The 26,109-nt window shown below is 43.0% G+C and overlaps 1 protein-coding gene across 1 annotated transcript in view; it reads right to left on the bottom strand.

Annotated features, from left to right (window-relative positions):
- SLC35F3 (solute carrier family 35 member F3) overlaps positions 1 to 26,109 on the bottom strand; it is a 276,349-nt gene that overhangs the window by 12,163 nt on the left and 238,077 nt on the right. The window contains exons 4-5 of the mRNA XM_077811838.1: positions 10,090 to 10,309; positions 737 to 862 (exon numbers count right to left, since the gene is read on the bottom strand). Of these exons, the coding sequence (XP_077667964.1) occupies positions 737 to 862; positions 10,090 to 10,309 (346 nt within the window). The remainder of the gene's footprint in view (positions 1 to 736; positions 863 to 10,089; positions 10,310 to 26,109) is intronic.

Genomic DNA, 26,109 nt, shown 5'->3' with positions numbered 1-26,109 from the left:
TGAGGGCTAAAGACAGACTGATTCAAGTTTAGTGGTTTTAAAAATGTTCCTATGGTTGTTGTTTACATTAGAGCTACAGCATCTGGGCTTGACTTCCCTTTTTTTACTGGAGGACTCTTGTAATCTTTGGCGAATTTATAGTAACCTCAAAGAAGGTAAAACCTGACATGAACCTTTCTCCACCCCCAGACTGGTGACCCAATTCAGCAAAATATATAAGCTAGCACCTTAATTTTAAGCATGTGACTATTCCCACAAAAATCAATGCTTAAAGTTAGGTATATGCTATGTACATTGCTGAATCAGGGTCTGAGTCAGAAGGGTACGCAGACACTTTAAAAGCCGAGAGCTTGAAAAAGCTTTTGGACAAAATTTTCAGACTTGGATAGCTAAAATTTGGCACCTAAATGAAAGGTGCCTGATTTTGAGAGGCAAAGAGCACCTTCAGCTCCCACTGAAGTGCATTGGAGCAGATGGATTATTTGGTGCGAGTCATTTGCCCCCAAAAAGTAGGCAGTTATTGCTCCTGAAATAGGGACAGATGTTGTCAACATAAATAAATATTTCTCTCCAATGTTAAACTGGTCTTTGTGCTTATAGCAGGTATCCATAAAAAGAGCATGGATGTTGCCCTGCATAAAGCTTAGGAGCGCAGTATTTAATGGTAAGTTGGGACCCGCTCATTAATATGAGGTGGTCAGCATTTTTTCGCCTGAAGAGGTTTGTGTGTATTTACCTTATAAAGAGCAGACATTGAGGCGGATCCCACAACAAGTGCTATTCCAATAACTGAATGGCTGTGGAATCCATCAGCATAGGTCATCATGACTATCCCTGCAATAGCAAGTATAGCAGCCACAATCTGGTAGGAAGCAAACAAACAAAGGAAGTGTTATTTAACAGCCCCTGGTGACTGAAATATTTAAGAGCCATTCTGAATGAGAGCTCAACATTTGTGCACCATCTACTTCAAGCCTTATTGATGAGAAAAGAGTAACCACAAACAGCAGCATAGTCTGCTAATGTGTTAAGAGAATGTACAAGCCCCACCAGTTGGTTGAGAAACTGCATGCAAGGAACAGTGAAGAAGAGAATGTGTCAGATCTCAGAGCAACTGGCCAGAGGGGAGGTGCTCTTCAGAGCACTGTCTCCTGATAAACCTGAAGAGGGAATTTCAGCTCTGTCATTGAGTCTTGACATCAGGTGGCCCCTGCAGCAAGTGTTTGACAATAATAAATGACTTTGAATTTCCCAGTGCTTGAAGGAATTAATTAAAATCCGGCGGAGGTGTCTGGGGAAAGGGGCTTATAGAAAAAAACAGTAAAATAAAGAATACCTGAGTATTTTACAGGTCAGCCAGTGAGTTTACTCAGATGTAAAGGGGGAGATAGACTTTATGACTCAGAAGAATGTTTACATTTTGAGTGGGATTTTCAGAAGTGCCTAAATGACCCATGAACACATTTTCTGTTGACTTTCAGTAGCACTTGGGCTCCTAAGTCACTTGAGTGCTTTTGAAAATTCTACCCTATGAGCATAGAGTCTACATTGATTTGGGCGAAGAACTTAGCTGAGAAAATTGGTTGTGTGTTGTGTATTTAGTATTGACAGTGCTGATCAGTAGGCACAGTAGAGTGGGGAGAGCAGTATGTCTCCTGCTTCATAGACTACTCATATGGATCCCACAGGGAAGAAAGTCAGCACGGTGTCTCAGTCATCCTGGGCATTTAAAGCAAAGGGATGGAAAGAAGTTACAATAAAAATATGACAGTCCCTGTATATCCTGGAGATTTCGTTAGTTTCACTCCTCCAAGATCTTGGTTGCATATTCTAAAAGGAGTGGGTGGAAAACCAGGGAGAGACCAGCATATCATACATGTTCCATTTAGAAAGGAAAGGGAGATTTTATGTATCAGCCAGGTAAATGCTGTAATGTCACTCCTCAGAGCATCAAAGTCTGAATACTATTTTTGCCTGAGGAACTTTAGTTGTTCATTGAAGATGTTGGACTGACTGCCCTTGAGGGTAAATTTCTCTTTCTACACAATAGGCACAGCCTGGCTCATGGCACTGTAGGTCTTGCCACACTGCCCCGCCAGCACTCCTCAACACTGTTTGGAGGTGTGCCGATCTAGGGATGGAAGGATTCAGTCTCAAAGCCCATTCAATCCTATGCCTCTGCCGGCACTGTTGACAGGGAGGCCAGTTAATGCCAGTGGTGGTTTTGGTGAGAGGCACCTGTTTAAACCTCATATACAGGCTTCACATTCTTTGCTCTCTTTGTGACGTAATTAGAATAATCCATCCTATTCAAACCATAGCTAGGGGATCCCTGTAATAAGGTTATACAACTTTCAGGCAGGTGAACCCATCAGTTTTTTCTAGAGTCCAAAAATCTACAGCCTTAGAGAATATAACAGAATTTAGGCTACAAGAGAGAGCGGAAAGGCTTAAATACTAACTAATCTGACATACCACACCTGGATGGATGGAGGAAGTTTACAGACTTAGGGCCAAATTTTAGAACTCAGGTTCTAGGTTGCATCTGCAAAGGTGTACATACACAAGTAATCAAGTATGCAACCTGTTTCTATATATGGGCATGCCACTGCCTGCACGGTTACTCTTGTGTGCATGTATGTACAATTTTGCTAGTGTTTCTTTAGTGAGTTAGAGTAGTGTGAACAGAGCAAAGAACAAAATCAGAAGAGACTGAAACATATTTGAAAATTGTATCTATTCTGTATACTGCTCGGACCTTTATTTAGCTAAAATTAATGTTCAATATTAGAAATGCTGATGAGATGGGGTTTGATCAGACAAGTGTCTGCCTACAATGGAAGTTGAGAGAGCTCAGCACTTCGCAGGATTCATAGACTCTAAAGCCAGAAGGGATCACTGTGATCATCTAGTCTGACCTGCAGAGCACAGGCCACAGAACTTCCCTCAATAATTCCTGTTTGAACTAGAGCAGATCTTTTAGAAAAACACCCAATCTTGATTTACAAATTGCCAGTGGCAGAGAATCCACCACAAAGCTTAGTAAATTGTTCTAATAGTTAATTACCATGTTAAAAATTTATGCCTTATTTCCAGTCTGAATTTGACTAGCTTCAGCTTCCAGACATTGGATCTTGTTTTACTTTTGTCTGCTAGACTGAAGAGCCCATTATCAAATATTTGTTCCTCGTGTAGATACTTACAAACGGTAATCAAGTTGCCCCTTAACCTTCTCTTTGTTAAGGTAAATAGACTGATCTGCTTGAGTCTATCATTATAGCACTATGCAGGATTGAGCTCAAGTTACATAAAGTTAAAAGATCCTAATCTTAAATTCATATAGCCTCTTTCATCCGGGAGGATACCAAAAGGATTTACAAACTAGTTAATACTGAGATGGGTCTGAGTTGCAAAGGTGAGATCTGGATCCACACATTAGCAAATGTTGGAGATACTCAGATATGGGGTTTTGACTTATACCGATCTCTATCTAATATACCAGGATAACTTTTGCCACAATTGAAGTGCATCCACCTCTGAAGTGAAAGATGGCACCTGTTTAATAGTGTACTAAAACTCTAAAGAATTTTTTAAATCCAGGAAGGGAAAAGTACTGCATTCAGCTGAAACTACATAGTAGGCAGAACTGGCAATGCTATCCAGGTTAACACACCAATGCTTGAGGAAAGAAAAAAGCTTACAGGTTTGTAATGAATACAGGTGGTCAGGATGCTAGGGTTATGTCTTAATAGCACCTTCAGCAATACAATGCCCTTTAATACCACCAATGCTAAGGCACTGGTTCTATACTGACTCAGAAAGAAGAGAGACACCCCAAGACTCAGCACTTCTTGTAGCATCTGTAACACAGCCTAACCCTTCTTAACTTGAGAGATCCAAGGAGATCAAAACCTGCAGTGATTTAGCTGCAGAATAGATATTGACTTAAAGGAATGTGATAAAAAATGCCACAACTGACTCTACCTGAGCAAGAGTAGCAATTCTGCAGAACCAGAATTCCAATAGTGCATTTATGAACTGAAAAAATGATAAAGTTTTGCTACTAATTTCAGTGAACGGAGCCTCCCAGGGGAGGGAGGCACTCTCTGAAAATCAATACCAACTGACTTTTGGTGTGTGTTTCCAGATTCAAGTCACACTGACATGGCATGCTTAGATACACAGTAACATGTATGCAGAATTAGCAATTGGCTACTTCTCTTGAATGCCGAACTAGTTTATTGATTGTAGCATGAAAGGGGGACACGGATGTCAAAACCTAAAGCAACTAAATCCAGACTTCTAGTGATTTTTCTCTTGCAGAGGTTCCAGCTTCCTTATCAAGCATGTCATGAGTGCCAGATATGGTCTTGGATTAAACTTCAGACTGCCTATCAACATCAGGAATGTTACACACATTTTCTCTGAAAGCTTTTCAGCCTATCAAGCATGTTGTTATATTCTGCTTGAATTCCTGGCTCACCATAGCTTCTGGGCTGCAGATATTTACACGTTTCCTAACACCCTGTGTGATGAAAATGAGACCCAATGTAGGGGAACAGTGCGCTAGGAGGGAATTCTGAAGGTAGTCATTTCCTCACTAGCTATCTGTCGTGTTAAGGAAGACAACCTCCATCCTTAGAGGTTTTCAAGGTCCGGCTTGAAAAAGTCCTGGCTGGGATGATTTAGTTGGTGTTGGTCCTGCCTTGAGCAAGGGGTTGGACTAGATGACCTTCTGAGGTCTCTTCCAACCCTAATCTTCTATGATTCTAAAGTTGGTGAGGTAATATCTTTCATTGGGCCAACTTGTGTTAAGGAAGTAACATGTCTCATGCCCTACTTGGACAATCGCCCGGTGGCAATATAAAGGGAAAAGGAGAGAAGTCTAAAGATGGTGTGTGTGTGTAAAACAAAAGTGACAGATCATAAATTATTCTGGATGGTAACTAAAGAAATACTCACAAAATAATACAGATTTGGATCTCTTGTTCCTTGTAATGTCTAGGGAAGAACACTTCTCTGTTACTGACCAGAACTTTGGAACAACCACAGTAGAGCCAGGAACCCATGTGAGGTTTCTCACAAGCCCCAGTGCATGCTCAGACAGGACTTTTGGAAGTTGTAGTTAGTCCTGTCCAGCCAAAGGGCATATATTCAATAAAGCTGATAACTTGCTACATGAATGCTGAGTCTTAACTGAAGACTTCCAGGCTCCCAGTGATGTGTTAACACAACATTTCTGAGGCCACTTACGTTGACTGCTCTGACATACCTCCCAGTTCACAGAGTGGTGTTGGTTTTAGCCTTGGAGGAAGTTACTTGCCTGTAGCACCTGACTGATCACCATCTTTGCTGCTATCGAAACCAGGGGGACATGGAGGGTCTTGCTATGGGCCAAAGCTGGCTGTATTGAGTAGCTTATGTTTCTTTACAAGCAAGTGGGAGGTCAAAAGAACATCCTCCATGCTGGACTGCAGACACACACTGGGCACCAGATTTTTAAAGGTATTGGGGCACCTAACGATTGTCAAAAGCACCTAGGTGCCTAACTCCCACTAGATGCCTATCTGCGTCTTTAGACACTGAAATGCCTTCAGGTCTCTGGCCCTTACTCACTAAGTCAGGGAGCATCCTCCTCCTCCACTCTGGAGTGTAGCTGCGGGCACACGTGCGTGCACACACGCACACACTCAGGAGGCTGGAGGCCCAGGCAGCACAAGGTGAATGGATTCACATAAGGGAACTCTCAACTGTGCACGGCTGGCATAGGGAGGAGGAAGGGGTCTGGTTGAGCAGAATTCTGCTAGCCTGCTTCTCCACTGGTGTAAGTTAGAGCAGGCCCCAGGCTATTCTAAATTCCACTGGGGTTGATTAACACAGGACTAGTCAGCTGAGGCCGGCTCCCTGGACCTCCTCCCACCTCTACAGTGTCTGAGCTTGGACATGGTGGAGAACTGAGCCCTCAATATCTGATTTTAACTATTTCTTGAGGCTTAGCTGCCTTACAGAATCTGAAACACTAGTGCAGCACATCAACAGTAGATTATAAATAAGGCTACGATTTAATCATGGGTATTTTTAGTAAAAGTCATGGTCAGGTCATGGGCAATAAACAAAAATTCATGGCCCTGTCCATGACTTTTACTAAAAATACCCCTGACTAAATCTTGGGGCAGCTGCTGCTGCGGGGGAGGAGGGGGATGCAGATGCAGGGGGGTGCTCTGAGGGGCTGCTGCTGCAGGGGGTGTGCCATGGAGGGATGCTGCTGAGGTGCCATGGGGAGCTGCTGCTGTGGGGTGTGTGCCGTGGGGGCCACTCCTGGGGGGGTGCCCTGGGGGTCGCTGCTGCGGGGTGGGCAGCGGCACTAGTTGCCAGGGGCCGCTGGAGCAGCGGCTGCTCTGGCCGCCCCGGGGACTGCTGCTCGGATGGTCCCTGGGGCCAGCAGCACTGGCTGCTGCTCAGGCGGTCCCCGGGGCCAGCTGCTTGGATGGCCCTGGGGTCAGCCACGCTGGCTGCTGCAGAAGTCATGGGGGTCACAAAAAGTCATGGAATTCATGACTTTCGTGACAGACATGGATCCCTAATTATAAACTCTTTTGGGCAGGGTTATATGTTTGTAGGGTGCCTAGTGCAGTGGGACCCTGGCCTCAAGGTAAATAATAAATAATAACTAACTGTGACTCCAAACACTTAGCTCCTGATTTTAGAGAGGGGCCCACCATTTTAGAAGTTAACCCCCAAATTTAATCCCAAACACGTGGCGTTTGGCCTTGTACCTGAATAGATCAGTTCCACTGTGACTCAGGAACTTACAGAAAGGGGAAGGAACAGAAGGCAGAAAAGGCGGCCAGCTATCAAACAAGGAAAGAGGAGGAGACTCCATTCAAATCCCCAGTCGCAATGGGAAGTACCCTAGCACACTTGCTACTCAATACACAGTGAAAAGAAAGAAGAACAAAATCCCATTGCAGCATCTTCCCTCCACCAAAATGCCCAGGCCTTCCTCTGGAAAAGCCCTTGCTAATCCCCATGAAAGATACAAAGGAGTCAAGGAAGAGCGTGTCCTCTCTGCCCCATTTTCCAGGGGAAACAAAATATGTCCCACACCTGCAGTACATTTGTCACTACTCGGACAAGAAGTTAATATCCAAGTATCCCAGAAAGTTCTCCCTCATCCTCTAGCACCTTGCCCGTTAATAGCTTGGTGAGGAGAATGTAGCACGTCACTCTCAGTCAGCACGAATGGGAGACAGTTTCTCGTGAAAACCACTTGGACTAAATCTTTGATTAGTGCCATTGTGGAGGCCTGAAGTTTGGAAGGGGTACAGCACCTCTCCATAACATATAACCTTCCTTGTCATGTTGTTCCTCCCCCTGGTACCACATGCCATCAATAACAGGTGGCGATACCTTGGCATACCTATGGTTTTAAAGTACTATTTCCTTATCAGGGACTATTGGAGAACCATGTCTCCATTTATTTGCTACTGGTTTGCTGACAAGTTGGCTTATCCCAAGACAATATTAAAAATTAATAAAGAATAATTAAAAATGCTTCAGACCAAACCCTAGATCCAGCCCATTCATCATTTCACCTCTTTTCCTCTCGTGAAATGGGGGAAAGTTCAGACCTGGATCCAATCTTCAGTCATTAGCTCTGTACTCAATCAAGCCAAAACCCCAGATCTGAGCTTAGGAATCCAGATTTGATCCTTCTGACATGAATGCATCATTACCAGTATCTTCCATTTATACAGTGCCTTTCATCCAGCAGGGTTACAAAGCATTCTACCAACGCACCATCTCTCTTGCCCATGTGTGTGATTATATGTTTACAGGTTTCAGAGTAACAGCCGTGTTAGTTTGTATTCGCAAAGAGAAAAGGAGTACTTGTGGCACCTTAGAGACTAACCAATTTATTTGAGCATAAGCTTTCGTGAGCTACAGCTCACTGCATCGGATGAAGTGAGCTGTAGCTCACGAAAGCTTATGCTCAAATAAATTAGTTAGTCTCTAAGGTGCCACAAGTACTCCTTTTCTTTATATGATTACAATCTTCGCATCACTCACCATAGAAATGCAGCCACCTAACCGGGTGAAACACATCAGTTGTTTAACAGGGTACAGCAACACTATACACTGCTTTGGAAAGTCACCAAGAATATCATCTCTAACAGCAAATGCAGGAGAATTAAAGAGGGAAGGATGTAAATGTTTTCCACTAGAATTTGACCAGGACAAAGGGGTACTTACTAACAGTCATATGGGAAGGCTAGAGACCCTGACTGCTTTTTCCTCTTATCCAAAAGGCAACACAACCAGCATTACAGTCACCCCCTAAAATCACTACAGCTCTCCTACAGAGGCGCCCTTACTGGTTACTCAACCCCCCCCTCCCCAGTTAAAGTAAGTTCAGTGTCAAGTCAGAAAGGTTAATGTGTAGACAACAGCTGGAAAGGCAAGGTACTCCTTTGCTGGTATCTTTTGTAATTTTCCCTATTGTAGCCTCAGGGCCCTGCTGCAATAACAACAATGTGGCTGAAGATTTTCAATCACACAGAAATAAATTCTTCTATTAAAGTTTAATTTTTAATCTCTGCGTATCCTGGGGTTTAAAATCTCCCCCAAAACAAACTAGAAATATTGCCCAGGCTTACTGAGAAGAGCGCTGACTCCTCATCTCCACTTCAGCTGGTGTCATGGGGCAGGAGTAAATCACTGGTGTCTTCACACTGTAGTTGCTTTCAGCCCCACTACAGGAGCCACAGACCTGACACTGTGTCACTTTTGGGAACAGTCGATGAATGCCAACTGCTGATTGGTGCTGCTTCTGCTCTCAGAGGGGAATGTGAGAAGTTGCCTCTTGTTTCTAAGGGCTGGAATGTTCTCCAAAGGCATAAGGGAGACAGGACTTAATTCTAACAACTGCAAAGGGTACTCTGGATCAGATTGTCCCTCAAAGCTATGCATTGTGGGCACCCTCTTCCATCTCACCCACGGAAGGGGTACGCTGCATTGGTGGCACCTCTTGCAGCAAACAGAGGGCTGTGTGTGGCTGCAGGTCTATGCAGAGGTTGAGCAGGCTGCAGGGAAATCTCTGTTTCCCACCCATGGGCCCACAGAACTAAGCAGAAAATCTAACAGAGAATTCATTGGAGTTGAGCTTTTTTGGAGCTGTGCTGGCAAGTTCCAACCTCCACAATGCTGCACTCAGCGATCTCCTGCCCCAGAATTCCCCCCTCTATCTAGCCTCTCGGACACAAACTAAGACTCGATAGTTCTCTCTAGCTCTTCACCTGCCAGACTGACTCACACAGTCTGTGTTATGTAGTATTAGTACACAAGATCTCACTAATTCTAGCCCAAACTGTGAAGTCATGGAATGGATTGCTGAGCACACTACATGGGCATTTTTGCCCCTTGCACTTCCACACAGAAACAAACCTTTTTAAAAACAGATACTTGAAAAATAGGAGCTGAATTAGCCCCATCTGTGTTTATATCAGTTGCTGTCCACAACCAGGTGTGACATAGAACGTAATACTCCAATCCCACAGGGTTTGTGTCATATGCAGATATGAGATACACCAATGAATTCACAGAATATGGACAAAAACGCACAAGGACATGTAAAGCACCTGTAGAAATGCACAGCTAAAAAAAATATTTCTAAGTACCATAGGCTCAGTCCTTTCTAACCAAAAGAGAATGGCAAAAGGATGATAAATGTTCATGACCACATGGGGATACCAGTTATCCTTCATGGCACAGACTGGGATAAGTTATCTCATTTGGAAGGAACAGTGAGCAAAGAGAGCATGTTCTAGGAAGAGGAGGCTGCAGTGTTGCTAGAGATCCACAGAGTGATGGTTCTCAGCGCTGATTTGTTTTGTAATGAATGCATTTCTGTACAGACTGGAGGACTGCAAGCTCTGTAAGGATATTATGCTGACTCATCTCATGACTTCACCTCTTTAAAAGATCAGAGAAACCTGCTGTTATTAGTGACAGATGCTGATCTAAATGAGCCAACTGGAAAAGGGTCAAAGTGAAGGAGGGAGGGAGACAGAGAGATAAGGAGACACTTACCCTCACTCCCATGAACCTGTCCCTGAGAACGATCCATGAAAGCAAGAACACAAAAGCTTTGTTGCAGCAGAACAACACGGAGACATCCGTAGTGTTTATTTTCTTTATTGCATGTAAGTACAGGTAGTTTGTGAGTGTCCAAAGAACACCAAAGGGTGCTGCCTTGATAAAAAACACCTTCATAGTCAAGCCATTGTCTCCAAAAAATCGGCAGCACTCCCTAGAACAAGGAAAGAAAGGCAATGTTATTATACCTGAGTGGCAAACAAGTCCTTCATGCGTTGTACCAATTAGAATGCTCTTTTTTGGTACCATGTCTTTCCTACAAGAAGGGTAACAAGTTTCAGTCTGCTGCAAAAGCCATCATTTGCACAAAAATACTGAACACACAGAGGGGATTATAAAACTGAAAACGATGAGCACATAAGAGTATGGTGAAAGGTGGAGGTAGGGGATCAAAGTGAATAACAACAATATTAATAAGGTGCTTGCACCTTGCACTTTTAATCTATATTTCGCAAAAAGCTTTGTTTCATTATTCTCATTTTACACCTGGGTAAACAGAAGTGATTCTTTAGCTTGCCCAAGGTCATCCAACAAATCAGTGGCCAGGCTGGGAGCAGAATCCAGGCCTTCTGATGCCCACCTCTTTGCCTTACCCACTGAGCCGTGGCCTCCCCGGTAAGCAGAAAAGAGAAGAGATGGATATTGAGGCAGGATTTGAAATGGCTGGGGACTCACTGGAACTAAGTTCAGGACAAGGCTTTTCCATCAGACAGGTGCAATGTGGCTAAAGGCACTGCCACTGTCAGAGACTCACAGTGAGGATTAAGCTTTGCCCATAACCAGTTCAATGAATGGAGGAGAGGAAAAGGGAGTTGGTAAGGTCAGATCTGAAGAGGCACTAGGGTCAGTGAAGATAAGTAAGGATCAGGGTAATGAGGTTATGCTTGCGAGTTCTTGATGAAATACAGATGGTCACAGTGTTCTTGGGCAAGTTGAAATTTGGCGAGGAGACCAGTCCAGAGGGAACTGTGGTAATCAAAAGTTGTGGGAGGTTGGGAGTGCATGGATTAAGGAAGTGGGCAGACAGAAAGTGAAGATAAGGGCAGGTATGAATAATATTATGAATCCAGGTCCAGCTACAGGAGGTCCTGAAGATAGTGTTGGTAAGATGGAAAAATAAACATTGATGGATCATTTCTGGTACATCTGACAAGGAGAGATCAGAGTCAAGGAGGTAGATGGAAGAAATTAGGGAGTATTAGGGCATTTACTCTAGTCTAAGAGAAGGAACGCAAACTTGGAGACAAGAGGGTGGAGAAAATTTGAGTGGAACCAAGCACTAAGGAATATATGACAGAAAGAGGCACAGAGAGGTGGAGATGTTGGCAGGGACAAAGAATGGATGGGAAAAAGTTTGGTGTCATCAATATAAACATTATGTTTAATGTGAAACAGAGAGCTGAGATGGTGATAAAGCAGGGATTAGATAGTCACAGGGGTCAAGAACATTGCTGTGGGACATCTTTTTTTGTGTAAACATTGTAAGCTAAAAATCAAGAGTCATTGGCTTTATGACTACTGTAAAACTAAAATGGCATGTGCTAGCCAAATTGTTTGCATGCAAATACAGTAATGCAAAACGGAAATGCATGGATTTGTAATCTGAAGAATATTGTTTGCAGCCTAATGACATGTTCAGATAGCCCTAACCAGACCCTCAGAGCTCTTTCCCCAAAACAATCTTTTTTTATCCACCTTCCTCTCTTACTTCAAAAATCCCCTCCTCTTCCCCACTTCAACCCTGAGTGCCCATCCCTCATAAAAAACCCTTACAACAATATATTTTGGTAATGTAAACAAAACAGTTACTTGAACCACTAAGTCAAAAATGAAGGAAAGACACTGTTTGCCATCCATCAGCATAATTGCTCTGCTTGCCCTTGTGTGCTATCACCCTTTCCCCACTACCTTCCTGGGTTAGGGTTTCATTTTCTCCTTTGCAAGCTCTTGTGGGCAGGGACTGTGTCTTGTTCTTTATTTGCATAGCACACAGCACCAAGGAGACCCAATCCTGGGACCTTCTGGCACTACCGCATTGGAAAGAACAGTAATCTAGAGCTTCTGCCCGCTACATCAATCACACACACAAACAGGCTCTTTGGAAATGATGTCATGTTATTGCTTTGGGAAGGGCGGCTCTCTGACATTTTGCAGGAGTTCTCTTCTTTGCAAAGCAACAGGTTTTTGGTTAGGCACTTCCAATTTTTTAGCTGGGTTTCACTGAGGCACAAGGAGGTCAAGAAATTTGTCCAAGGTGAGGCAGTGGTTCAGCTGGGATCAGAATATGTGCTCTTCTACACTAAAGGATCCTGAGAGATTCTACACTGCCTTGCACCTTGTATAATCACTTCAACCTGTGCAAAAAGAGTGCAAAACCAGTGTAAAATACAATCATTCTGATTTGGTAGTCTTTTGTACACTCTTTGCATTCTGCAAATGTATAGAGGACTACACAAGGTGGGAAGATGGAAAATCAGAACCCCAGTCTTTTTACCATCAGGCCACGTGGTTTTCCATGTAAGTATGTGACAAGGAAGGGGTTGCTGTTGCTAAAAAATTTACCCACCCCTAAATCTACTCATTTTTGGTGCTTTCTAAATGGCATGCTAATAAAGTGCAAGGAGACCTGAGGGATATCTGGCATTTTTTATGCACAAAATCCTTCAAAGTGTGACAGTTTGCTCTCAATAGATTTCTCTCCCCACATTTTCCTAGCTTTTTATCAGAGCAGCTCGATGTTTTCTTGGTACACCATCGGACGAAACCAAAACAATACAGTGCTCAAAGGAAAAAGCCCATTACTTGTGAAGACTCACCAACAGGCATCTGACAAAGGTTGCTGTGGATGAATAATGTTAGATTAAATACCCCATTGCAGACATTTTATGGGAAACAAGACAGGCCTAAGACATGACCTCTGGAGCTATGGTATGCCCAGCACAGGCTGGGTGTGAAATCACCAATGGATAATTGACCTTTTCATTAAATAGCTCTTAAGTACACTTTGGAGGCAGCTGTTTCTTAAATATCAGCATGCTGTGCATCATTTTTATTCCAGCCGCACAAGTACATGAAGCAAATCAAATGTTTTAATCTTCATGTTTTATGAATACTGTTTGGTAAAAATCAGTTTAATTGTATGCTCGATCAGAGGTTCTGTCCCACTGCCATCCACGCATGGTTAAATACACTGAAATAGGCAACTTGTTTTAAATATTTAAACAATCCCATCTAGTAACAAAAATATTCTTTGTATTTCTCAAGCAAAAATTATCAACTGTTTATAGAGTCAGAGCCTTTCAGGCCAGAAGAAACCATTATCATCATCTAGCTTGACCTGCACAACACAGATTCCTATTGACGTCAGTGGGCTTTGGATCACGCCCATAGAGCTTTAAATGGATTGGGTCCTGCTTGTCTGTCTACCAACTCTAGAGACTGCAACTCACCTTGTGTGATGTGCCATCTGAAGCACTTCGATTAGTAGCCTCTGGTTTGATTATGAGGGTGGTGGCAGGTGTTCTCAGTGAGGGTCCTCAACTGTGCAACTCTTCCTGCTTCAGTTTGCCAAAGCCTGAATTTGTTGGTCTCCCTAGTCTGCAAGGCTGGTCTTTGATTTTTCTGGGGCATGGGGAGAGGGTGATCAGGTAGATTGAGACAGTGGTACTTTCATTAAGAGGGTTCAATCTCTTGGATACTGGTCCTAAATTATTGCCATGTCTTAATATGGGCACATGCACTTAGTCACTGAATGGGCATCTTTTAAAAATAACTAAAATAAATATTTGTAAATAGGAATTTTGTAAATAGGAATATCTCCTGTGTTGTTGGCACTAATTACAATGCAACTGCACTTTCAAACAATGTGGTGCCAGCACACAGCATGAGTAACTAGGTTCTGTGCTGACAAGCTCTATGGAGATTAAAAGTGTGTGTTTGTGTGTGTGTCCGTCCTCCCCCAGAGTGTACTCTGTCAGAGCCTCCAAGACTCCTGTATCCCACTTTAGGTTGGGGAATGGCTGGTGGACCCATGCAGTCCCTAGGTTGGCTCCTTACTTTGCTTTCTATTAGGTTTACTTTTTTTTTTTTAAACAGACGAACACAACACACCTGCAGTAGGTGGCCATTATATCCGTACAACACTTACCACAAAGCAACTGCAAGAAAAGCCTACAGCAATCACTGACAAGAACACAAGAATGGCCATACTGGGTCATTGATGGACCTATCCTCCATGAACGTATCTAATTCTTTTTTTAATCCATTTATACTTTTGGCCTTCACAACATCCCATGGCAACAAGTTCCATGGGTTGAGTGTGCATTGTGTGAAGAAGTATTTCCTTTTGTTTGTTTTAAACCTGCTGCCTATTAATTTCATTGGGTGACCCCTGCGTCATGTGTTATGTGAAGCGGTAAATAACACTTCCTTTTTCACTTTCTCCACACTATTCATGATTTTATAGATCTGTGTCATAGCCCCCCCCCCCCTTAGTCACCTCTTTCCTAAGATGAACAGTCCCAGTCTTTTTAATCTTTCCTCACATGGAAGTTGTTCTGTACCCCTATATCATCTTTGTTGCTCTTCTCTGCATCTCTTCCAATTCTAATATAGCTTTTCTGAGATGGGGAGACCAGAACTGAACAAAGTATTCCAGGTGTGGGAGTACCATGGATTTATATAGTGGCATTATGATATTTTCTGTCTTATTATCTATCCCTTTCCTAATGGTTCCTCACATTCTGTTCGCTTTTTTGACTGTTGCTGCATGCTGAGCGGATTTTTTCAGGGAACTATCTATGATGACTCCACAATCTCTTTCTTCAGTGGTACCAGCTAATTTAGACCCCATCATTCTGTATGTATAGTTGGGATTCTTTTTTCCAATGTTTATTACTTTGCATTTATCAACATTGAATTTCATCTGCCATTTTGTCACCCAGTTTAGTGAGAATCCTTTGTAACTCTTTGCAGTCAGCTTTGTAATTAACTATCTTGAGTGATTTTGTATCATCTGCAAATTCTGGCACCGCACTGTTCACCCTGTTTTCCAGATCATTTATGAATATGTTGAACAGCACTGGGCCCAGTACAGACCCATGGGGGAACTCCACTGTTTACCTCTCTCCATTGTGAAAACTATTTATTCCTACCCTTTGTTTCTGATCTTTTAACCAGTTACTAATCCATGAGGGGATTTTCCTTCTTATCCCATGACCACTTACTTTTTTTAAGAGCCTTTGGTGAGGGACCTTCTCAAAAGCTTTCTGAAAGCTCAAGTAAACTATATTGATTGAACCATCCTCCTCCATATGCTTGTTGACTCCCTCAAAGAATTCTAATAGATTGGTGAGGCAAGCTGTGTTGACTTTCCCTCAACATATTGTGTTTGTCTGATAATTCTGCTCTTTACTATGGTTTTAATCAATTTGCCTGGTACTGAAGTTAGGCTTACAGGCCTGTAATTGCCAGGATTGCCTCTGGAGCCTTTTTTAAAGAAAATCGGCATTACATTAGCTAACTACCATCTAGAAGAGAGGCTGATTTAAACAACAGGGTACATCCCACAGTTAGTAGTACTGCAATTTCATATCTGAGTTCCTTCAGAACTCTTGTGTGAACACCATGTAGTTCTTGTGACTTATTACTGTTTATTTTATTGTTTTTTCCAAAACCCATCGACACCTCAATCTGGGACAGTTTCTGAGATTCGCCACCTAAAAAGAATGGTTTGGGCGCAGGGATCTTCTCTCATCCTCTGAAGTGAAGACCGATGCAAAGAATTCATTTAGCTATTCCGCAACAGCCTTGTCTTCCTTTAGAGTCTCAACTGTCCAGTAGTCCTACTGACTGTTTAGCAGGCTTCCTGCTTTTGATGTACCTAAAGGTTTTTTCGCTGTTAGAGTTTGTGTCCTACACTAGGATTTGACTTCCAGTTTTTAAAGAGTGTCTTTTTGCCTCTAACAGCTTTGTTTACTCTGCTGTTTACCCATGGTAGCATTTTTTTTTCCCTGTAAAAGGGTCCCACTCACCACAGGTTGTGCCTCCTTGAGGCTGGAAAATGGCACTCACCCAATCTGGCACCCCCTTCCGTTGGGTGCCTATGCTGTGGACCCTCTCTCTCTCTCTCTATGACTCAGGGTACTTCTTCTTTGTGACTCAGCCCCCCAGCCAGGTCACTGTATAGTTCCTCCCCTTCTGAGATAACAAAGTCTCACTAGACAAGCTGTCCGGACACTGTCTCAGACGGTCTTCCATTCTAATCTCCAGGTCCTGTGTCACTTCCCTGTGGCAGGTTGGGGAACCTGGCCCACCCGCTACTCCGGGTTCCAGCCCAGGGGCCCTATGACTAGCAATCCAGGTTTGCTCAGGCTCTGTTCCCCTGGGCTCCTTCCAACCTCACCTCTCTATCTCCTTGCCTATCTCTTGTTTATCACTGGAGAGTACTCTGGCCCCCTGCCAGACTCCTCAGTCCATGGCAGGACCCCAGAGCTTACTCTCCCCCCAGATCTCCTCCTTGTCTCTGGCCAACTCTCTTTCCCTCTAGAGAGTGACTGCAAACCTCTTCCCTGCAGCCTCTTCCTGCTTTATAATCCTATCCCAGCTCTGCCTCCAGCTAGGCTTCATCTGCCATTAGATTGATCAATCCCTGGTTCTCTTTCAGGTGCAGCATATAAGGTTGATTGGCCTCTTCTGGCCAACATTAACCTGCTGAGCACTTGTGTGGGGTGGACACTCCATCACAGGTCCTCTTGCTGTTTTTTTTTATTTGGGATATGCATTTAGTTTGAGCCTCTGTTATGATATTTTTAAATAGTCTCAATGCAGCTTGCAGGCATTTCACCCTTCTGACTGTTCCTTTTAATTTTTGCTTACCTTCCTCATTTTTGTGTAGTTCCCCTTTTTGAGGTTAAATGCTACAATGGTGGGTTTCTTTGGCATTTCCCCTCCTACAGGGATTTAAATTTAATAACACTATGGTTGCTCTTACTGAGCAGTTCAACAATATTCACCTTTTGGAACAGACCCTGTGTTCCACTTAGGACTAAATCAAGAATTGCCTTGTAAGTTTAGGACAAGGTGCTCCAAGAAGCGGTCATTTAATATGTCTAGAAATTTTATTTCTGCATCTCTTCCTGAGGTGACATGTACCCTAGCAATATGGGGATAGTTGAAATCTCCCATTATTATTGGGTTTTCTGCCTGTGTAGCCTCTCTGATCAACCTGAGCGTTTCACACTCACTGTCACCATCCTGGTCAAGTGGTCAGCGTCGTTTTCCTACTGCTATATATAGTGGCACTGCTCCACCAGCGTGACCTACCCATCATTGCTATATATTTTATACCCTGGTATTACCATGTCTCGATTATCCTCATTCCACCAAGCTTCTGTCATGCCTGTTATATCAATATCCTCATTTAATGCCACGTATTCTCATGCAGAGCAATGGCAGAGTCCTTATTCCAAACTCAAAGCCATTACAATTTTGGAGCATTTTTGCAGTCAAGGGCAGTTACCTACAGAACTACGGATCGATAGACTCTCTCCTACAAGCTTCACTCCCACATAACCTGTACCTTTGGTCCACACCCTCATGTCTCAGTCTGAAGCTCTCAATGAACACCCCGCCTTCATACCCAGTGGCATATTTTAAGCTTAAATAAGGGGCTGATTTATGAGGACAATCAGATATGTCTGTCATGGACATACTATGGTCATGTGCCTACAAGAGGCCCAGCAAAAGTGACTGCCTTAATCTGTTCTGCCTGTTCCATTATATAGATAGTATGCGCGCATGTGCATTTGTCAACTTGTCATCTCATAGCTAGAGATAAGGGGTAAAAATTTCAGAAGTGCCCATGTCCCGCTGAAAGTCAAATGGTGGTGGATGGGTTGTGTGAAATGAATAATCTTGTAGAGCTCTTCTAATTTCTAAATCTCAGACTGAGCTCAGCCACAGGTACTCCCTGATCCTCTCAAAGATTGTAAATTACATTGATCCTTAACTGAAAGTGATCAAACCCAATCCCTCCTCCATAACCTACTGAAATTCCACAGTTCAAATAATTTTACGTATATCAAGTTTATGTCTTAAAACCTGCCTGGCTGCACTCTTGCTGACACAGCTTTTGTCTACGCAGTGTTGGGCCCACTTTGTGCTTGGAACAGGGCAGTGCAAAACCCCTCTGCACCATCAAGGGCCATGGCCCTGGAGTGGGGTCTATAGGAAACCCATCAGGGTAGGGAACTCAGAGGGTGCACCAGATCAGTGCATCGTTCACTCACTCTGGTCACGTTCCCTTCCTGGTCACTGCTGACCATTTTTTGGGTTGAACTGGCTCTTTAAGGACCCCCCAGTGTAGAGATGGCTGCAATCACTTTCGGCTGTCACAACCGTCCCTTAGTAGACATTCAGCCTATGGGATCTCTGCACTTGCAGGTGTAACCCACAGTGAATCTTCTGCAGTAATTTCAACTGGCAGGACAACAGGATGCTGTCATGTTACAGTACACACCACCATTTTAACATGTTCCTAAGAGAAGGTGGTCACATTGACTTCATTGACTCTGCTGCCAGGATTGTGAATAAGCTATTGCAACTGATCCCATGCACTGGTTTAAAAAAATGAAAACCATAAGTAGGGGTAGAATTCAAGGTGGTAGAAAGTGGCAATGTAAGTATCAACCACAGCACACTTCTGTATTCTGTTAACGCTGGGTGTCTTGCTCGCATTCAGAAATACAGTATTCACACTCACAAGAAATCTGAAGGCACATGACTGTGAAGCGGAAAGCAGATAATTCTGTTAATACATGTCATAGCACAGCATTACAAACCAAGAGATGGGGAGGCTTACCACTTGTGACAGTTTGGAAACACTTCCAGAGAAATGTTATACAGCAGGTGCGCTTATGCAACAGCTGTTTAACCAGACAGTTTCCCTCTGCATGGTTCTAGATGAAAGTATAGGCAATAAAGACAGGCACATGCCACACGTTGGACTGGATTCTCTTTTCTCTCGCACAAGTGTGATGCAGGTGTAACTACATTAAATTCTTAACTTACCCCAGTCTGAGTTTATTGCAGAGCCACGAACTGACTGGGAATGCTCGGGACTGGGACAGAGCAAAGCTAAGGGCTGTGTTTAGCTACTCAGAACTACTGTGTTTAGCTACTCAGTTCTAGGCAGTTCTAGGACGGTTTTTGTTTCATTATGACATAATTCCTGCCCACAACTCTCAGGCACAGAGGGGGATCATATCTTGCTACATAATCCTTTAGGATGCTACAGCATATATATCCCCTTGCGTGTCCTGGCAGCTGTGCTAGCTAGTGCAGAGGGTGGAATGGGTCCATGTCCTTGCTCTTCCTTGCCCCGTTAGCTAGGTTAGCTTGAACACACAGAGGTGCTAAGAGGGAACAGTGCCCAAACTCAAGGTAGTGTGGCTGCCCCCTGCACTGGGAGAACGGTTGGAGTGGGGAAAGACTTCTTGCTCCGGCATCCTTACCCACAACCTTGCATGCCCATGTGGGACCAGATGTCCTGACTTTATAGGGACAGTCCCAATATTTGGGGCTTTTTCTTATATAAGCTCCTATTACCCACCACCCCCTGTCCTGATTTTTCACACTTGCTGTCTGGTCACCCTAGTGAGAGCTGTACCAGAATAGGGCTCTCTCACCACAGAATTATGTACCAACTAGATTGCAATGGAGTTTTGTACCTATCCTACCTGCTGTTTGGTTGGGTTTTTTTGTCTTTTAGTATGTGACACAGTTACTCTCCCTAATTGGCCTTGCTCAGTATTATTGGCATTAAGTTCCCCCAAAAGATGCTGCCTTTTCAGCTCTCTGTAGTCCTTTTCTATAGATTTAACATAGATGTGAATAACAGAACTCTTCCAAACTATTTACCTGTGCAGGTCTAAGAGTTGCTAAGGTTATCTAATACAACTCACTTGTTAACACCTAATCAAGGGACCCGATTCATCGGTACCTTCCAGCTGCTTTGCTCAGTGCCAGCGATGCAAAGCAGCTGTTAAAGCAAGCTTAACTGTCTGGATTTATAGTTGTTTTGTGTTGCTGGAGTGGCACAAAGCAGTGAGTGTTCTGGCAAATCTTGCCCCAGATATTTACCCCACACTTTCTACATAGAAAATACCTGGATTTGGTTTCTAGAAAGTACACGCAAATAAAAAAGTGTCTTCTTGAGAAAAATAAACAAAAAAGGCTCCTGTATTAAGTGCTACATTCTGGCTCCAGACAAGTATAAGCAGCTCCCAAAGTCTGTTGTACATATTGTCCAAAGCTAGATTATATCAGTAAAACACTGGAGTGCTGAATCTGTGAACAAATAAAGATATTTCTCAACTGATGTATATCACAACTGAAGAAGAACAAGGTATCGAATAGGTGTAAGGGCTACATTTTCAGTTATTGTCAGCATGTGTAATATATTGCTAGTAATAGTGTTGCACCTGCTCATGCCAAACTTAGATTCTCACCTGTAAGTCTAGTTAGAACAAAGGAGAGTTACAGTAAAGGATATGTTTCCAGAAGAGAAGAGACCACAGAACAGGCATTGAAATCTTTTTTGTGGAACAGCTAGGGCTGCCTATAGTAAGATCCCAATGGACAGGTTTTTTTTACAAAACCAGAATACAAGCATCCATAAAAATATATATCTGTGGGCATATACTCTCACCCAAAGGCTTCCAATATAACTAGAGATTCAGGACAAAATTCTCTTCTCCATTCTGCACTGAAGAATTGTATGGAGAATTTAGATGGAGATCAATGACAGAGCTCCTCATAGTTTTCAGCTTTGCTGCACACTGTGACAACTCATGTTTCAAGGACATTAGTGAGGACAGAACTCTGCTTCTCATACAAAAACTCTGACACCTGAGCTAAGTTAAACTCTAATAGTATTAAAGTGGGATCTTCAAAAAACACTTAATCTGGAGTTTGGCTATTGACTTCAATAGGAGAAGAGTTAGGCCAATGCTGAACACTTCTGAAAATCCTACCTTTAGGGCTTATATATAGTCTGTGGACTGTAGCCATTAGAGAATGATAGATCCTACACACTTGAGCAGGTTTGAATTTCCCTCCATAGAGGGCAATGGTACACAAGGCAGAAGTCTTCTCTTGCACTGGTGAATATCAGGAGTAACTTCACTGAAGTTATTACTAGGTCAAAATATGCAAAATATGAAGTGCAGACTTCACAGGAAAACATCACCTGTAATGAGCAACAGCTGATCAGCTCTGAAACCTGCTACTGATTAGATGGTTTCAGAAAGTACATTTTGGTGATAAGCAAGTTGTGTAATTAAAGGATCAACAGTACAGGCAGTAAAAGGCTTGGAAAGTGATTGTTTTGCCCAAATTATTCACTTTTGATATATATTCCTGATATGTCTTCTCATATTTCACTTTGTTTTTCCCATATGTTTACTGTCAACTCCAGTGGGTTATCTTCACTCATCTTTGCTATTGGCTTATAGCACCAATAGGTCAGATCATTCAGGTCAGCACTGGTGCAACTCTACACATGCTTATTCTGGCCTACCCAGCTATATAAATATTGGGCCTCATTCTCCTCTGCCTTTCAACCTGTGCAATCATCTACACCTGTGCAAAGTGGGTACAAAACGCATCCATTCTCATTTGATAGGTTTGATGCACATATTGCACAGGTGTAAATGACGACACATAATGCAAAGAGTGGAGAATCAGACCAATTATGTGACAATACTTAAAGATAGCAAAGGCAAAGGAAGATGCATGCTGCTAAAAACTTTAATTGTGAGACTGATGGGAAAGAAACTTAAAAGCAATGATTTTAATGTAGCATTTCATTTAGAAGTTTTATTTAGTCGCAACACCTACTTTTAATATGATTATCTTTTACTTACTTAGCATGCTATTTAGGCAGTAACTGTTTTTAGATTTACCTCATTTGGAGATGCAGAGCTCCCCGTGTTTAGAAATGTTTTTGATGAGCTGGTTGTGTTATTGTCATGCATCAATTAATTTGCCATTTACTATGTTAATGAAGATATACATAAAAAAGATTATGAAGAAAACAAGAATGAATGCATAAAATATTAAAGTAGTAAACAGTTTAGTTAGAGTCAATGGCATCAACAGTGATCTATTCTGTAGATCCATCACAGGCTTTTCCTACAGCACGTCTCACTAAAGGGTCTAAGTGCATCACACACATCACTGTGATATAATAGCAGCTACCCTGCTATCACCAAGTGACATTAGGGGTATGTCTACACAGGAAAAGCTGACCTACCGGAGCAGGCACTGTGCAGCAGCTAGTCTATCCATGCTGGCTTGAATCCAGCTAGCGCAGACAACAATAGCAATGAAGACAGCGAAGCATGGGCTTCAGTGCGGGCTAGTGAGCCAAGTATGCATTCAGGGGCAACGCTAGGCTTGCACTACCCACACTGAAGCCTGGGTGGTGCTGTCTTCACTGCTATTGTTACAAGCACTAGCTGGATTCAAGTTAGCTCGGGTTTAGTGTGCGGGTGGCTGGGCGGTCAGACTAGATGACCTGTTGGTCCCTTCTGGCCTTAAATGCTATGATTCCACGTAAGTTGGAGCAGCTGTCCTGGCACAATGGAGCAACTGCCTTCCTACAGGATCTTCCTCTGGAAGACTGTGTTCAATTAACACCTGTGAGCATGGATAGAATTGGGATGAAGGCACATCGCATTAGTAGTCACTCCCTCAGGCTCTCTCACCCATCTGGTGCACCTTGTATTAAATTAGACTGTAAACTCTTCGGGGCCAGGATCATGTCTTGCTATGCATATGCATGGGATCTAGCACAGTGAGGTCTCAGTCACAATTCAGACCTCTGGATGCTATTGTAATATGTTAATTTATTTATCTTTGATTTTTATTTTACTCTGATTTTGGGTTCTCATTCTTCTGAGATCATCCACTTCTCAATGGCAGAACTGCTGCTGGTCATCACTTTGTCCCTGATCCTGCAAAAGAACCCTATGGATGGAAACTCATGCCTGTAGGATCCCGTTGCAGGCCTGGGGTCTTTCACAGAATGGCAGCCTTACACAGCCTGTGAGATCTTGCAAGCATCTTAGAATGTATAAAGTCCTTCTTGTGCTGCCTAACCCTTTCACCTTGGAGGTTCTCAAGCCTTGAATATAAATATCAATGAAATGGGCAGAACTTTCACAATTAACTGAAGGATAAGATAATATACAAGATAATGTATTATGGGCAAGTTGCCACAAAGCTGATAAATTAGTTAATATTTTATGTCATTTTGAAATGCAGAGCTCTGTATAAGTGCTCAGTGTTATTATTATGTAAAAGCTCCTAATAAATGTGAACAGTGATGAAAATTTTAGCAATGGGCTGAAAATGCTGTGAGCTCATTTATGGTATGAAAAAGTGGCTGAAATACTGAGAGACAGAAACATTTGTTTTTAAACTCAATGGAGAATATATGGGAAAGGATGGGACTCCCTCCTCCCCCGAGTACCCTAATCAGATCTATTAGACTACTGAAAATGGAGACTAGGGCCTTGCTCTTTGAGTGAAGTATGGGAAGGGTGGGGGAGGGGGAAGGTGACTGTGTACCACTTTTATACTCTCCTGTTCCTGAGGACTGCCAGCGGTTGGTTCAGACCTCAGCACATGTTAGAGCAGCCTTAAGGTAACTAGTAATGGCCCCCAACTGGCCATTATGCCAGCTGGTATCACCAGAGAACAGTAGCACTCTGGTCCTGCCCCCAACATGCCAAATAGGTCAAGGAGGACCAGGAGTGAGCAGCTTAAAGCCAATTCTACCCAAGAGAGGGATTTTCCCATGCTGGGGGAATCCCCAGCTGCTCAATTAGGGCCGCTAGATGGTTCCTTTATGACATACACTGTGGCTGTATTGTGGGTCAGGATCTGGTCCTAACGGCTTGACTCTTCATTGCCTTGCACTTTGTGTAGTCATTGACACCAGAGCAAAATGAGTGCTGAGCAGTGTGAAAAAGTGCAGAATTCTGATACAGGAGCATTTCACAACTGCTTGGCATTCATTTTACACAGGGTGCATATGATAACGTCAAGTGAGAATGAGGCCCAGAATGTTGTTACAATTATGCTAAGGAATAGTAATTATTGGTATGTAATATGCAGACGATAAAAGGAGCAAATAACTATCGTTTTAAGGAAACTTGCACTACTAGATCAAACACTTTAAAGCCAGGATATGCCATGGCAGTCTTTCATGTACCACGAAAGGCACTGACTAAAGCTCAAAGAGAGCTGATTGTTGATGTAACTAGAATTGGTTGCTATTTTGAGTGCATTAAAATAGGGGCGTGCGAGCCGCAATAACTGTAGGAATTTTGGCCTCCCTAAAGACTTTCAAATCCATTAAAGGAGGAAGAGGAAGGCTTAGTCTATAAAACAACATGCATCGGTTTGTGTTTTGGGTTACCAGGGGACCAAACAGACTCAGCTGGATTCTGGCTCAGCGGAATTGACATCAAATGAGGATGTAGCTAAAGCTGCAAAAAAAAAAAAAAAAAAAGGGGGGGGGGGGAAATTCCAACAAGGGAAAAAATATAGGCAAGAAATTAAAGCCCCTCAAAATATGGACAAATGGCAAGAACAATGAAGCAATGAAAGAAACACAGTACATTTATCAAAGCGGTGCCATTACATTCTGGGCCTAGCTCCTGTGTTCCTTACAGTCCCCAAAGAGTTAAGTGGGAATTTAGCTTGTGATATTTGCATAAAGTGCCCTATTTCAGTGAACGTTTCTGCGAGTGAACTCATTTGCTAGATAATTTGTGAGCATAATAATAAGACAGCACAAAATAGGTTTGAACGCAGCATGAAGCAACGTCACCTCAATCTTATCTGGATCAAGTCTCAGCAAGGGAATTCACTAAAAACGTAAAAGAATAGACATGGGTTTTTTTTTTTCATCACTCACCCTGTTTGGGTCACAGTGAGAGTCTTACTCTCGAAGTGTTGGGTTTACGAACTAAACAAGATGGAAAGGCTCTGTGTATATTACAGCCAACTTCATTGAGGTCGTTCCTGAAAAATGGCCTGTCATGGGTTACAGGGTCCCACATGGTCCACAGTGAACTATGATTAACTCCAGCACAGCTTCCTTCTCCCCTGAACAGCTGCTCTAGGGAAGAGCTACAAGAGCAGCTGGTTGAGAAGCAGCAGGAATACATATTCTTGGGCTCTATCCTCTGGGGTCTTGCACCGGGCTTAAACTATGGAGGGTTTTTTTAATGTAACTTATAACTAACTCTTTGAGAGAGATAAGGTGGGGGAGGTAATATCTTTTATTGGACCAAATTCTGTTGTGAGAGAGACAAGCTTTTGAGCCACACAGAGCTCTTCCTCAGGTCTGGGAAAGGAACTCCCAGCCTCACAGCAAAAATGCAAGGTGGAACAGGTTGATTAGCACAAGTAGCACATATTGTAAGGGACCATTCAAGCTAGAGTAGCTTGGTAATACCTCTGAAGTCAAAAGACAAAGAGAGGGGGTTAGTGGGTTACAGGTTGTTGCTATAAGCAATAAATCCATTGTCTCTCTTCAGTCCATAATTTTTGGTGTCTAGCAGAGTAATGAATTTAAGCACCCAGGCTCATCTTTTGAAAGTGTTGTGCTGGTTTCCTGTGAGGATGGAGACTGATAGGCCACATATACAGCGATCGCTTTGTGAAAAGTGTTCCCCTATAAGTAAATAGAGTGTTTTTGTTTTTTATCATTTTCCGGTGTGAGTTCACGAGCATAGTGATTGTCTGGTTTCACCTGCATTGTTGTTATCGGGCCATTTAGTGCACTGGATGAGGCATACCACATGTGATAGGCATATATAGGATGCATAGATCTTGAAAGGTGTGTTGCGGGGGGTGTTGATCATTGTAGCAGTGGAGACA

Source organism: Eretmochelys imbricata, chromosome 3, assembly GCF_965152235.1.
Source record: "Eretmochelys imbricata isolate rEreImb1 chromosome 3, rEreImb1.hap1, whole genome shotgun sequence".
Classification (NCBI taxonomy): Eukaryota; Metazoa; Chordata; order Testudines; family Cheloniidae; genus Eretmochelys; species Eretmochelys imbricata.
Note: the sequence above shows the minus strand (reverse complement) of the source record. Positions and strands in the feature narration are given on the sequence as shown.